The sequence below is a fragment of the Natator depressus genome, chromosome 7 (genome assembly GCF_965152275.1).
Source record: "Natator depressus isolate rNatDep1 chromosome 7, rNatDep2.hap1, whole genome shotgun sequence".
Classification (NCBI taxonomy): domain Eukaryota; kingdom Metazoa; phylum Chordata; order Testudines; family Cheloniidae; genus Natator; species Natator depressus.
This window is the reverse complement of record NC_134240.1, coordinates 28430088-28446085: the sequence shown is the minus strand read 5'-3', so window position 1 is coordinate 28446085 and position 15998 is coordinate 28430088. Positions and strand designations below refer to the sequence as shown.

At 41.8% G+C, this 15998-nt stretch overlaps 1 protein-coding gene across 2 annotated transcripts in view; it reads right to left on the bottom strand.

Annotated features, from left to right (window-relative positions):
• Positions 1 to 15998, bottom strand: part of BICD2 (BICD cargo adaptor 2) — a 153934-nt gene that overhangs the window by 59716 nt on the left and 78220 nt on the right. For both annotated transcript variants that reach the window (XM_074957791.1, XM_074957792.1), the window contains exon 2: positions 6757 to 6969. In XM_074957791.1, the coding sequence (XP_074813892.1) occupies positions 6757 to 6969 (213 nt within the window). The remainder of the gene's footprint in view (positions 1 to 6756; positions 6970 to 15998) is intronic.

The window sequence follows — 15998 nt, the reverse complement described above, 5'->3', positions numbered from 1 at the left end:
GACCATTACTCCTTGTCCTGTCCTCTTCTACCACTGAGGATGGTTCTAGACTATTCTCTCTGGAACCACCTCTCAGGTAGTTGAAAGCAGCTATCAAATCCCCCCTCATTCTTCTCTTCCGTAGACTAAACATTCCCAGTTCCCTCAGCCTCTCCTCATAAGTCATGTGTTCCAGACCCCTAATCATTTTTGTTGCCCTTCGCTGGACTCTCTCCAATTTATCCACATCCTTCTTGTAGTGTGGGGCCCAAAACTGGACACAGTACTCCAGATGAGGCCTCACCAATGTCAAATAGAGGGGAACGATCACGTCCCTCGATCTGCTCTCTATGCCCCTACTTATACATCCCAAAATGCCATTGGCCTTCTTGGCAACAAGGGCACACTGCTGACTCATATCCAGCTTCTTGTCCACTGTAACCCCTAGGTCCTTTTCCGCAGAACTGCTGCCTAGCCATTCAGTCCCTAGTCTGTAGCGGTGCATTGGGTTCTTCCGTCCTAAGTGCAGGACCCTGCACTTATCCTTATTGAACCTCATCAGGTTTCTTTTGGCCCAATCCTCCAATTTGTCCAGGTCCCTCTGTATCCTATCCCTGCCCTCCAGCGTATCTACCACTCCTCCCAGTTTAGTATCATCCGCAAATTTGCTGAGAGTGCAATCCACACCATCCTCCAGATCATTTATGAAGATATTGAACAAAACCGGCCCCAGGACCGACCCCTGGGGCACTCCACTTGACACCGGCTGCCAACTAGACATGGAGCCATTGATCACTACCCGTTGAGCCCGACAATCTAGCCAACTTTCTACCCACCTTATAGTGCATTCATCCAGCCCATACTTCATTAACATGCTGACAAGAATACTGTGGGAGACCGTGTCAAAAGCTTTGCTAAAGTCAAGAAACAATACATCCACTGCTTTCCCTTCATCCACAGAACCAGTAATCTCATCATAGAAGGCGATTAGATTAGTCAGGCATGACCTTCCCTTGGTGAATCCATGCTGACTGTTCCTGATCACTTTACTCTCGTCTAAGTGCTTCAGGATTGATTCCTTGAGGACCTGCTCCATGATTTTTCCGGGGACTGAGGTGAGGCGGACTGGCCTGTAGTTCCCAGGATCCTCCTCCTTCCCTTTTTTAAAGATTGGCACTACATTAGCCTTTTTCCAGTCATCCGGGACTTCCCCCGTTGGCCACGAGTTTTCAAAGATAATGGCCAATGGCTCTGCAATCACATCTGCCAATTCCTTTAGCACTCTCGGATGCAACTCGTTCGGCCCCATGGACTTGTGCACGTCCAGCTTTTCTAAATAGTCCCTAACCACCTCTTTCTCCACAGAGGGCTGGCCATCTACTCCCCATGTTGTGATGCCCAGCGCAGCAGTCTGGGAGCTGTCCTTGTTAGTGAAGACAGAGGCAAAAAAAGCATTGAGTACATTAGCTTTTTCCACATCCTCTGTCACTAGGTTGCCTCCCTCATTCAGTAAGGGGCCCACACTTTCCTTGGCTTTCTTCTTGTTGCCAACATACCTGAAGAAACCCTTCTTGTTACTCTTAACATCTCTTGCTAGCTGCAGCTCCAGGTGCAATTTGGCCCTCCTGATTTCATTCCTACATGCCCGAGCAATATTTTTATACTCTTCCCTGGTCATATGTCCAACCTTCCACTTCTTGTAAGCTTCTTTTTTATGTTTAAGATCCGCTAGGATTTCACCGTTAAGCCAAGCTGGTCGCCTGCCATATTTACTATTCTTTCGACTCATCGGGATGGTTTGTCCCTGTAACCTCAACAGGGATTCCTTGAAATACAGCCAGCTCTCCTGGACTCCTTTCCCCTTCATGTTAGTCCCCCAGGGGATCCTACCCATCCGTTCCCTGAGGGAGTCGAAGTCTGCTTTCCTGAAGTCCAGGGTCCGTATCCCGGTGCGAACCTTTCTTCCCTGCGTCAGGATCCTGAACTCGACCAACTCATGGTCACTGCCCCCCAGATTCCCATCCACTTTTGCTTCCCCCACTAATTCTTCCCGGTTTGTGAGCAGCAGGTCAAGAAAAGCTCCCCCCCTAGTTGGCTCCTCTAGCACTTGCACCGGAAATTGTCCCCTACGCTTTCCAAAAACTTCCTGGATTGTCTATGCACCGCTGTATTGCTCTCCCAGCAGATATCAGGAAAATTAAAGTCACCCATGAGAACCAGGGCGTGCGATCTAGTAGCTTTTGCGAGTTGCTGGAAGAAAGCCTCATCCACCTCATCCCCCTGGTCCGGTGGTCTATAGCAGACTCCCACCACTACATCACTCTTGTTGCTCACACTTCTAAACCTAATCCATAGACACTCAGGTTTTTCTGCAGTTTCGTACCGGAGCTCTGAGCATTCATACTGCTCCCTTACATACAGTGCTACTCCCCCACCTTTTCTGCCCTGCCTGTCCTTCCTGAACAGTTTATAACCATCCATGACAGTACTCCAGTCATGTGAGTTATCCCACCAAGTCTCTGTTATTCCAATCACGTCATAATTCCTTGACATCACCAGGACCTCCAGTTCTCCCTGCTTGTTTCCAAGGCTTTGTGCATTCGTATATAAGCACTTGAGAGAACCTGCTGATCGCCCCTCATTCTCAGTATGAGGCAGGAGCCCTCCCATCACAGACGTTCCTGACTGTGCTTCCTCCCGGTATCCCGTTTTCCCACTTACCTCAGGGCTTTGGTCTCCTTCCCCCGGTGAACCTAGTTTAAAGCCCTCCTCACTAGGTTAGCCAGGCTGCTCGCAAAGATGCTCTTCCCTCTCTTCGTAAGGTGGAGCCCGTCTCTGCCCAGCACTCCTCCTTCATGGAACACCATCCCATGGTCAAAAAATCCAAAGCCTTCCCTCCGACACCACCTGCGTAGCCATTCATTGACTTCCACGATTCGACGGTCCCTACCCAGGCCTTTTCCTTCCACGGGGAGGATGGACGAAAACACCACTTGCGCCTCAAACTCCTTTATCCTTCTTCCCAGGGCCACGTAGTCCGCAGTGATCCGCTCAAGGTCATTCTTGGCAGTATCATTGGTGCCCACGTGGAGAAGCAGGAAGGGGTAGCGATCCGAGGGCTTTATGAGTCTCGACAGTCTCTCCGTCACATCGCGAATCTTAGCCCCTGGCAAGCAGCAGACTTCTCGGTTTTCCCGGTCAGGGCGGCAGATAGATGACTCAGTCCCCCGGAGGAGAGAGTCCCCGACCACCACCACCCGCCTCCTTCTCTTGGGAGCGGTGGTCGTGGAACCCCCAACCTCAGGACATCGCATCTCATGCCTTCCAACCAGCGGAGTCTCCTTCTGCTTTCTCCCCCCAGACGTTATATTGTCCAATATAACTCAAGATGAGCTGCTAATCAGCCTCAGTACAACCATTTCCCTGTTCTATTATTGAGGATAGACTGATCTTTCCTTTATGTTGAGATGATTAAAAAAAAAAAAAAAAAAAAAAGGATACCAGGTTGACAAGAATGGAAACTGAAGGCCTATATCCACACAATAGGTCACTGCATGGGTAGTGCTAGCTTCCCACACCAACCCTGCCAAATATATCACTTCTAAAAATGAGACTGGGATTCAGTCTCCTCGTCCATCAAATTCTCGACTTCGGGACAGTTTTGCTATACGGGCACCGCCACTAGGAAATGGACTGAAGCCATCTCAGATCTCGTTGACAAAACACCCTCCTTCATCAGGTGACAAGTCACTACCAGCCTGGACCGGATCTGAAATGAACAGAGAGGAGGCGAACAGCGCTCTGTTCCATTAGAGATCTCAGGAGCCAGCCCATTCCTTTTGAAGAAATCTGTCTAATAGTAGTAAAACAGAACTTCCCAAACATACACACTGAATGGGCCAAATCCTGCACAGGGACTCTGACAGGTGATAGGGGGAGAGGGGCAAATTGCAGTAGTGTCTGTGACCTGGATAGTTCTCCTCCACAGTGGAGGTTAGCCAATGGATCTGTCTGTACAGTCATTGACCAGTTAGCCACACCCCATGCCATCTATGTTGCTGTTGAGAGGGATAATTCACAGGGAATGGAGTCTTTTTTGGACTATGGTCTGGTGTCTGTCTTTCTATGCAAATCTAGGGCTGTCCATGCCTGCATGGTAAATGGAGTGGGGAGACTTTCCTCACCAATCAACAACTGCTGTTGCATAATCTCCTCCAATTCTCCCCTATAATGGCTTTGAATAAACTCACTTATATGTATTGTATCCATAATCTTTATAGAAAGAGAAGCCTGTATGTCTCTTCCCAGTTACACTCAACCAAGTAGCTAAACGATTTAGCTATTCAACCCACTGAAGATGATGACGACGAAATAGGAATTGTTTGAAGTTTTGCCACTTCTTGACCCACTGCTTTGGAAAATGGTGAGTCTGTCAGGTTAGACATTTGCGGCATTTTGACTTGGCTCCAAATAGACTGGAGAACTTGTGATAGCTAATACAACATTGTTCATGCTGCCTCAACATTAGAGCTATTAATGGTAATTACAGGATAGTTTAAATTTAAATGTGGTGCAGAAGCAAGCACCTTCACGGGGGGGGGAATCCTAAAATATATTAGCCAGCTGGCCCAGACGTTTTCACTTTAACATTAAAAGCCTTCTGTTATTTTTTTCCTAGCAGAAGAAACAGCTGGGACTTAAATGGGAAAAAGAGAAAAGCAATGAGATGACAGAGAGGAAATGACATACAACCACTCTTTCTAAAGCAGCATTATTCTTAAGTACTCAAACTCATCAGCAGGGGTCTAAATTTTAGAATACACACACACACACTATAGCAAAATACATTGTTTCTCAAACTTTGAACATTTTTTTAAATGCAGGATTCCTCGGAGTTTAATAGATCCATTTAAAATTTATGGTCAAACATGAAATTAAATTCTTTACATTATTCTCACAGCTGATTTCTAGTCAGATGTAGAAGGTGAAGAAATTCAGCAGATTTTCCCCACTCCAAACACAGAAAACTTCAAACTTCCTTTTTTAAACAGAGGAAGAATCTCCCTGAGTTCCCATGAGTGATCTGATGTCACTGTTTCCTTCTTTACAGCTGCTCAGCTCTCTCGGCACAAATCTACAAAAAAAAGTTTCCATCTCATGCAAACAGCATGTGTGTACTGGGGGAGGGATGGACTTGAATCAAGCTAAACAGCTTGTCCTAATGCAAGCATGACAACATTTTATTAATCAACATGATGCCTCCAAGCAAATCAGGCAGAGTTGTTTCAGCATGACAGCACAAAAAACATCAACTGCAGCTGGTGACTCGTTGATTTTGGATTGTAATCTGCCTATCAGCACATTTTAAGGAACATTTGGAATTTCATTAAGTGCACAAAGCCCTGGTGGTGGGGGGTATGACGGGGGAAAGAGAAAGGAAAGGGAAAGGATTTAAACTGATCTTAATGGTAGTAAATAAATACATGATAGCTTTGGATGTGCTTGCAGAGACTGGTTCATATGCTCATGTTGCCTGAGCATATCAGCATGCCTGGACTCCAGCTTTATAGTCCTGCGATCATGGCACAGGATCAGCGATAGAAGAGAGTTAGATTGTTCCTGCTCAATAACTTGTAATAATTCATGCTGCAAATCCCCATGCTGTTATACTTAAAAGGCTAGGTATTGACTGATTCTATTCTACTGTGCTGAAATAATTGAATTTTCCAGAAGGACTCAATTTAAGATTTCCCACTTCTGTAGAATTTATCCTGCCATGTATTTTCCATGTATATGCCATTCAATTACAGAGAAGAGAAAGAAAACTAAACCAGGCACCTCTGTAAGTCACTTAGCAATGTGAAATATATACCAGAGGTATCAGATAATTAACCTATATAGAACTACCCCACCAGTCCAGTATCCAAGGATTCAAAGGCAGGTGCAAGAAGTCTCATAATAAACAATTATGAAATAACTTCCCTGCAATTTATCGCATTTAGACTTTTTTATCCTATCTAAATTTAAGGAATTGTTTGACGTCTGTGAACTTTATACTCAAAATGTTACCGGTTTCACCTCCCTCCATACCTGTATGATTTTGTTTTTATTTGAAGTATAAGAGTTCATAAATAATGGAATTGTTTGTTTAATCAGTTATACGTCTCTATTTTCTCCCTCCAGATAGCCCAGCACTATTAATATTGTGCAGCCATAACACTAAAGGAATATTATGATCAGGACTGAAATAAAAGGGTCAGATCTCTTGCAACAGCAATTTAAGTGACCTTTGAAAAGCAGTCTGTTACCATGAGATAAATACAAACTTATAACTATAAACACAAAGAAATCATATTAGGACCTTGACAGTAACTAAGTTCAAGGTTTTTATCCCATGCATGTGTGTCTTTTCAAGTTAGGCTGCAGGAAGTTCTAAGTTTACTATATAAATAAAAGGGCCAAATTCTGTCCCATCTCACACATTGATCCAACCCCACTGATTTCACTGTAGAAGTTGCTACCAGGGTGCAAGCCAAGACAGAACTGAGTCAGGATATTCTTTCTGCCTGAGCTAAGCAATTTTCCTGTTTCTTAGCTGATACAGTGCTTTCTTACACTCCCAAGAGCAACACCCTGTCCTACTGGCTGCGGGGTAAATACAGTGAATACTGACCAGGATGACTTCACAGGTATGAAGTAGAACACTGATTTCACAATGGGAGAAACAAAGTGTTCTGACAATTCATGCTATGATGCACAGCATCCATTCGCCCTTACCTCTTTCAGTTCCTGTGCAACAGAATTAAGGCGTTCATTTTCAGACTGGGTGTTGGCAAGGACATTCCTCAGCTGCTTTAGCTCAGTCTGCAGCTCCATTACTTTTTTCATGTAGTACTCTTCTTTGGTAGCAGACTCCTGAATCAAAGTCTCCTCCCTGCTCTCTCCATCTGCTGCTACCTTCTTGTGGTTGGTATGAGCCTGCCCAAAAGCCTAGGATGGTCAGAAAAAAAGGATATATTTGATTAATAAACACATCGACCTTTGCATAAAAATTACTTCCATTTCAATAGTTCACAAACTTAAACTTTTCCACATTTCAGAACTGCAAAATAAATAATTAAATAATCTTTTCTTGCACTTCAATCTATCCATTACAGGGCAGATCGTTAACTGGGGCAAACCAGCTTAGCTGCATTGACTTCAAAGGAGCTACACTAATGTACACCAGCTGAGGCTCTGGCTGTACGCGGATAATGACCTGACTCTGTAATTAGAAACCGTTTTGCCCAAGCAAGGCCCCTGAAAATAGCAGGATAGGGCCCCAGTGGTGTTCCGAGTGACTTATTCACGATGCATAAACAAATACACATATAGAACCTTGGATACATTCACATACCTGAGAGACTATCTACTACATTTCATACTGTTTGAAATTCCAGTGTTGATAGCTTACTCATCATTTTTGCGGCCGCCGTTTTAGTCTAAATGCTAGGCCAATAAATAAACTTTGTACACAAGGAAAAACAACCAATGTTCCTTTAAAATCTGGATGGGATAACTGTTAAAATGGGCAATATCAAACAATGGCTCACAATACTAATGAAGGACCTCCTTTTGAATGCCATACATATTAGTAAAATCTACTGTCTTCATACAGCATGAGCACAGGTACTCAAAACAGGGAGATAGTGGACCAGTTCTTAATTTGCTGTTGCCACAACAAAGTGATTTTATTTCCTGGTTCAACTTCTAGCTCTGAAGATGGATCTTTAAAACAAATATTGCAGTGTATCCAGCTTTTATGTCAAATCCTCTTGCCAACACTACCCATATTTGTGATGTCGATCAGGACTCAGGGTCCCAATTCAGCAAAACACTTGATAGGATTATGCACATGCTTAAAATTAAGCACACGCTTACATCTCATTGACTAATGGCACTTAATCATGTTTTCAAGTGCTTTCCTGAATCAAGACCTTAGTCTCCAACTGGACAAGATATCTCTGTGTGATGATCAGATACAGTACTTTTATCCCCCCTCCCTTGCCCTTCCCCCCAAGGCATGGTATACAGTGTAAGTGGTCAGGTCCAGGGCTGTGAAGACTGAATGAATAGTGGAAAACAGATTTTATGCTAACAGGCTGTTCTGTTTCCTGGTTTTAATTTGTGATGGGAAAAGCATCTCGCAGCAAAATTCTCCTTTGAGAGGTAAGCATATAGGTCTTATAGACTCAATGAGCATCAGATGGCAGAACCTGTTTTTAGAACCCAGGCAATTGCTTTCACTAAAACACATTATAAAGCAAAGGGTTTCTTAATAATTTAAGTAGGTATATACTGGTAACAATCTGCCTGACAGATGGACTGGAGTCAATGAGATTAATGAATGCTATCTTTAAACGACTGTACGTGTTTCTGCCCCAGTCCACTCCAAGATGAATTTGGGGGCTTCCAGGTGTCAGCAGTTTTCAGGGTGCCTGTCTCCGTATGGCAGGTTTTTCACAGCTAATATTATTATGATGCTTTAAGCCAAATCAAGGACAAACTAACATCTCCTTTCCAAAGGAAACTCCTTGTCTAGTCAACTGTAGATTTTTTCCATTTTTTCCTCCGCTCTTCAAATGTATCCTATCATCACAAAAGGAAATTTGCTTCCAATATATATAAGTAAGTTTCAGCATTTCATTCTTCTGCATATTAGAGAGGAAGCATTTACTGATACAGTACTTACTGAATACATCAGGGCTAAAACAGATGATTGATAATGTCTGCCCTGTCCAGTGTTAAAGGCACCCACTTACTGCTCTTATCAGAGTGAATTCGATTTCAGATAAGCAAATCAGAGAACACCTGACATATATCCAAGGAGGAAATACTGGCCAGATTCACTCAGCCAACCCGAGGGAAATTAAAAAGCGTCACATTTCTGACAGAAAGTAAAGCACCATCTGTGCAAGTCCTTGTCAAATGAGTTTCAACTGTACAAAGCAGCTTAAAAGCCTAATACCTCAGATCTCCATAAGTGTCAAAGGGATGACAAAAAAAATATATATATATATTGCTGCTTCTCCTCCACACACTGACATTTTTTCCCCAAGAATTAAAATCAGTCTGTTATGGACCTGCATTTATTTGAAGTCTATAACATGGAGACAGAGGATCCGACATCCACTTATACAGTACAATCAACTGTTTTCAATAGGTTTTCTTACCGGTAGACTGCTAACACTGAGCAGGTTACAACAACTTAAACCCATTTCTGATCACATAGTAAAAAAAGTCTAAGCAAAATTAAAACAAGTGATTTAGTAAATTACCTACAGAGAAATTCTTGAGAGCAATGGCTAGTTTACATTTAATCCTTTGGACACAGGTGTCAAGTTGAGGATTTCTTGTAGGAGTTAATGACTCTCACATATCAGCAATCAAGTATTTCATCATCACATCACTGGTGCAAATACAACCTATGGCCAAGATCATAGGAACATAGGAATTGCCATACTGGATCAGACCAGTGGTCCTTTTAGTCCAGTAGTCTGTCTCCAACAGTTGCCAGTGCCAGATACTTCAGAGGAAGGTGGAAGAAAACCTCCTAATCTCTAGTAGTTGGGAGATTGGCTTAAACCCTGAAGCATGAGGCTTAATAGCTCTTCCAAAATGTATATTGTCATTAATGATTATAACTCTGGATATTCTTCTTATTCACATAACATATATCATCTCTTTTAGAATCTTGATTTATGATGGTGTCCTGTGGCAATGAGTTCCACAGTTTAATCGCACATTGTGTGAAAATATCTTTCCATTTAATAAGTTCAAATTTCCCATTTTTTTTATTTCATTGACTGTCCCTTTGTTCTTGTGTTATAAGATAGAGAGAACAGAAGTTCCTGATCTATCTTCTCGGAACCTTTGTTATTTTATATACCTCTCATTTTTACTCTTGTTCATCTCCTTTCCAAGGTAAACTATCCCAATCTTTTCAATCTCTCTTCATATAAGTTTTCCCATTCCCCTGATTATTCTCAGAGCGCTCTCTGAGCCTTCCCTTAATTCCGCAGCATCATGCAATATGTTGTTATAAATTGCGACAAATAAATAAAATCTGCTCACATGGACTGATTGCAGAATTGTGACTGAAGTCAACAGTGACTAAGGTCCCAGTCCCACAATTTATCCTGTGCCAAGTCCCAGTGAAGACCCACATGCATCACATTGCAAGATAAAGGCCTAAAAGACTTAACAGTCCATACTATCCAATGGATGTGGGATGTCCTGTTTGAAGGAGGTTACTGGTTTCCATACAGTGAATAGATAACCCCATCACAAAGCCAACCATCACAACAGAGCCCCTTATTGGTGATTTGAGCAGGAATCAAAGGTTATATGGGTAAGGAGACCTAACTACTTTCTAAACTCCAGTGTGTGGTCCACCCAAATAAGGTTGAGGCAGGGCACTGTGGTAAACACACACTGATACTATCCAAGATACACTTATTACATACACTTACTATATACCAGAAGCCTTTACTCACAAAGCTGTCAGCCTGGTAACTTTCTCTAATACTAAAAATGCCGAAAGAAAAAAAAAAAAAAAAACAGAGTTCTCCCATTTTTAATCATGTCTCACTATGCCTGTCTTCTACTTAAGAGTGGGGATCCCATATGTTCATGTTACAACTAACTGCAATAGGCTATGTGGAATGGGAAAATTTTATTTTAATCCAGATGTCCATAAAATGTAATTACCATCCATGGCTACGGTCCAGGTCTGTCTTAAAAATCTTACGTTATGAGAAAAAGAGGGTTTTAGTAACGTGCATGAAACCCATGAACATTAAAGCACCATTAAAACCAGTGGTGTTCACAGCCTCCTTTTACTTTCTTTGCTATTTAGATGCAAGAACCATTGGGGGGGGGGGATGGGGAGAATTCAGAGTTGATTAAGTAATGCTTCTCTTACTCCTCTACCGAATGCTCATTTTTCTTTCGCCTACTAAATTACCTGGTTATTGTGCTGTGATTACCAAGCTTCAAATACCAGCATTTCCCGAGGCTTTTAAGAAAAAGTGGAGGCAAACATCTAAGTGCTCACTGCACAAAGAAATATCATCAGGCATAGCTACGCTACAGCTTATGTCGCTTGGAGGGCTGAATAAATCACCTCCTCCCACCCCTGAGCGACATAAGTTACATTGATTAAGTGCCGGTGTGGATACTGCTACGTATATCTAGGCTACAGCTACCGCCGCTCGCGGGGGCTGGAGCAGTTAAGCCGAAGGGAGAGCACTCTCCCATCGGCTTAGAGTGGCTACATTAGCAGAGTTTGCAGCTGCGCCGCTGTAAAACTCTCTAGTGTGGCAGTAGCCTAGAAGAAGGAGGCGGCCAGTTATAAAGGGATCGTTGTAGAAGAGCGTTTTTAAGTGTCACTAAAATGCAACCCTGACTGGATAATTCGCAGTCGAAGGTCTGTGACTACTATGTGGTCATGCAATTAAAGAGATCACGATGCATACACACAAGTTAAGGTTGCCCCAGCCAACTTTAATACTGCTGTTTCCTAACTTTTGCGTGCTTGAGTTTGCAACCTTAATAATGTTCTTTTCACTCAGTTTGTGTGTGTGTGAGATATGTATTAATTTATACACAGAGAAAGACACACACACTTTTTCCTGCATGTTAGTCTAGGAAGCTACCAAAATCCATACAGGTTTTGGTGGATGGTGACTTTGTAAATTCTGGAAGATACCAACATTAAAAGGACTACCAGAGCTCTCTCTGGCCTGTCCTCCCCCTGTCCTATTCACCATACTGGTCTTCTTTTCCAGGATGAAGTCATCAGTAGGAGTCAAAAGTGTTCTTTACTTATTTAGCCAGATGTAGGTGTTGCTAGCTACATAAGCAAAGCACTTCCATACAGTACAGTGCTACTATTTGTTGCCATCTGTAAGCCTCTGAACTGTTCCTCATTATGGAAGGATATTTTACTGTAGACCCACATATACTTCTGTCCCAGACAAATCTGTTTCCTCCTAGCTTACATTACAAATAAGGAACATTTTACTCATGAAACTGAGGTTGTGGATAATATCACATGAAACAAAACTCCTTCTGCACATATGATTGCAAACTTCCTGAATTATTACAGTTCTGCACCCTTTGGATTGCATCTTTGAATGCATATTTGAACTCCAGGAGGTTGAATGCTATGGACAATTGTCCTGCCGGCTCAAGGAGAAAATCATCAACCAGCTGCAGTCTAGGAAAGCAGCACACTACCAATCAGTAAGCGTGGTGGGTATTTAGTCCCACTAGGCTTTCTGAGTCTCCCACCATGACCACCATACACTAGCTGCACTCCAAGGATAAAACACTGAAGGCACACACGGAATTTTATATGAAGTGATTGAAAAAATAATAAATCAAATTACAGTTACCAATGTTACCATCCTTTCTCCTAATAGTTGCAAGCATAATACTAAAAATTAGCTAAACTCATTTTGAAAGATTAACCATTGCCATTTTACTGCACCCAATAATACAGAAGTTCAGAAGGGAAAAAGGACTTTGATATTTTAATTTGCTTAATAACAGCTGATGTTTGATCTCACTGCTGGTGGCAGCTATTTTGCTGAAATGAGCAACACAGGATTTACCGTACAGGTGCGTCTAGTCCAGTATCATTTGTGGCACTAATATTATGGGAGGCAGCCCAGAACAAGAGAGACAGTAAAAATGGCTTCTTGTTTTAACACTGAGCAACCCGGGGTGGGGGGCAGGAATTCTTCTCTACTGCCCAGCCCCAGGCTTTGGGTAACCATTTCTTTACACCAGTACAAGGAATGTAAAATTCTACCACAGTCAGAATTCTCCAGGCATGGCAGTGTTAGCATTTTACACCCACATTTTGTTGGTGAAAAATGACTACGCTAGATGCCAGGCAGTGGAGAAACAGGTGCCCAATGCTTTAAAAATATTCAGTGTTGTTTAAGTATGAGCAAAGTAGGCTTGAAAGCGACCCACACAGCCAGCCAGCATCCCATGACGCCTCTTTTCAACAAGATGATCAGCAGCATCTATTGCTACAAACAAAAAATCTCTCAGGCATATAGCTTCTCCTTTCCAACTCCCCCAACCTTTAAAAAAAAAAAATAATCTTGTGATTTGTTCTGAGATGGATCCAAGTCACAAAATTCAGATCCACACCACCTACAAGTTTAGGGTGTTCAGAGCCTTTTCATGCTTTCATCTTAATAATAATGGACCGTAAAGGTGAATTACTTTATCAGATTTGATAAACATCAGTACAACACAAATCAATGGAGTACAATAGATCTGAACACAGCAACTGGTAACAGCACAAGAAAGAAAATCCTATCATGTGCAGTCTAAACCTACATCATAATAAAGAAACACTTTTAGTGAAAACATTATATTGTGTCTTTCATCCAAGAATCTTAAGTACTTTAAAGCCATTAATGAAGTCAGCCTCACAGCACCCAGTTGAGGTAGGTAAGTAATACTGTTATCCTTATTCTGCAGATAAGGAAGCAGAGGATGAGACTTCAGACATGTTATCCGAAGTCTGCAGCAGGCAGGAACAGAGAATGACCTGTCCCCCCTTTCTCAACTTCCTCTTTTCCCACTTGAGAGAAAGTCTGTGAAACAGGGGAGGAATTCCCACAAGGGACGTATTAGGACAGTTATCTTCCTCTAGCACATTATATAGTTCATTCATGGTAGTAAGAACATCCTACCTTCTGAAATCTCAGATGGCTGGGCAGGGCTAGGTGAAAGCAGAGCTGTTCTTTAAGGAAAGACTTTCATGTGGCCGGAGGAGTGGAAATCAAAACTTTCAAACTTATTATTAAACTTATTGCTTGAATCTATTTATCTCAGAGATGGGCCTGAGCCAGAACATTCATACCTAGATGTCAGACGAACCAAGATTCAAGCGTATTCAGAGCTAGAGTTTTGATTTGAGCCCTGTCTCTAATTTGCAATTCACATTTTCTTCCTATAAATTTTCCTTGCAATATTTGCTAATTAGGGATATTTCTGTTTAAACTAAGGGCTCATTCATTCCCTTCCCAGCCCATCTTCCCTTTCTGCTTATTCTGCAGTAAAGTCATAATGCTTAATTTGCAACCGACAGTTCATTTGCATGGCCACAGATTGATACATAATTAGTACCTCACTGCAGTGTCAAACTGAAAAAGAGAAATGGTGTTAAGGGCCCAATCCAGTTCCTGATGAAAGCCACGGACATTAGCAGAAATTGGAGAAGACGAACCGTACAAGTACGATTCAATTCCCACTGTAGACAACCCCAGTTTTTCCATGCACTTCAGTAGGAATTAGACCAAGCCCTAAATAAATAAGCTCTTCTCCAAGTCTACATGTCTGAAACAATAGCAAACAATACAGAAAGCGACTGTCCAGTTGAAATAACATCTTCTATAAAATTGTCTCTCTTCTTTAAATGTTTGCTCATGTCAATGCTGCTCTTTTTACACCAAGCAAAAATATATACATATATATTCCCACCTCCCCCCAATATATGCGTCTGGTTGATCCAGCTTGCATTAGGGTGTTCCTGTTATAGGGCCAGATTGTGGTCCCATTGAAGTCAAGAGGAGTTTTGCCATTGATGGCAAGGGGAGCAGATGCAGGTTCAAAACAAATGCCTTTTATATTGTCATCATTAAGTGAAGATGATTTGAGAAGGAGAGGAAGTAGTTCATATAGTGTGTGAGGATTAGAAACTTTCAGTTAAACAAAATTTCACTTTGGCTACATTACTTATATAGGTAGATTCAAAGAGCTTTTTTTTATTTTTTTCCCCCCCAAACACCACTATTATACTTTAAAATGCTCCAGAAACGTCACTGATGAAAAGAAGGAGAGACATCTATTAGTTTAAAACTTTAAAGATAAAATGCAACAATATTATCCAGATTTAGGTTGTCACTGGGCCAATTCAAAGCTCTCCACAGTTGATTAGAACGGAAAAAGGAATTAGGACAGTAATGGGATGAAGTGGACCCATGCCAAGAATGTCATGTTATACAAATCACACCCAATTTCCAAAATACGAACTCATACAAAGTGAAGTTTCATTGGTATTTTAATCAACAAAGATCTAAAATCATCTGGGTATTTACAAGAAAGGATCAAACCTTAAGTCTCTTGGCAGAGGTGAAGTTTTTTTTGTACCTGACAGCACAGTGTGACAGGAAGGTAACTCAATACTAAGGATGATTCTCATAAACAAACATCATAGGAAGCAGCTATTCCCCCTTTGAAGGTAAGTGTCAAGATTATCAAGCTGATTTTTTAACAAAAAGCAGTTTCTGCATGTCAGTGACATATCCATTCAGCATAAGCATAGAACAACATGAAGAGTCATGGAAACTCAAATCAATTTGTCCATCTCATGAGCTGAACCTCACATCTATTAAAACAGCCAGTGCAATAGGCCAGAACTGACCCCAAAATGCTCAAAACTCAAAGCAAAGCCCAAGGCTTTTCTGAGATTTGAAAAGGTGTACAGTGGTTTTGATTGCTGTTTAAAAATCAAACCCAACACTCTGTGCTATCGTTTTACTGTGTCTACATGATCAGAAGCAGAAGTACAGAAACATCTGGAGAAAGCCTCAGGTCCTCAGCTCTCCAATGAATATTCCATCATGATTCTGAAAAGGCTAGCGTCAGCAAAACACTGCAAAACTATTTCGAGGCACTAAAAAATGAGGGGACAAACACCTTTGAAGTGGCTTACAAAGGTAGTAACTAATCACTACAATATAGTAAACTTTGATTATTGCAGATTACCATTTTGGAAAACACAAGAACCACCTGGGTTTGCCTTCCGGTACTTTGTCTCACCTAAACTGTTCATTCAACAATAATCTAAGGGATGGCACAAGGAACATCTAATACACAACATGATGTGGGTGTGGGGAGCACTAAAGAACTTTTGGGCACTAAAAGTTGCTCTTTTTTCATTTAAAAAAAAA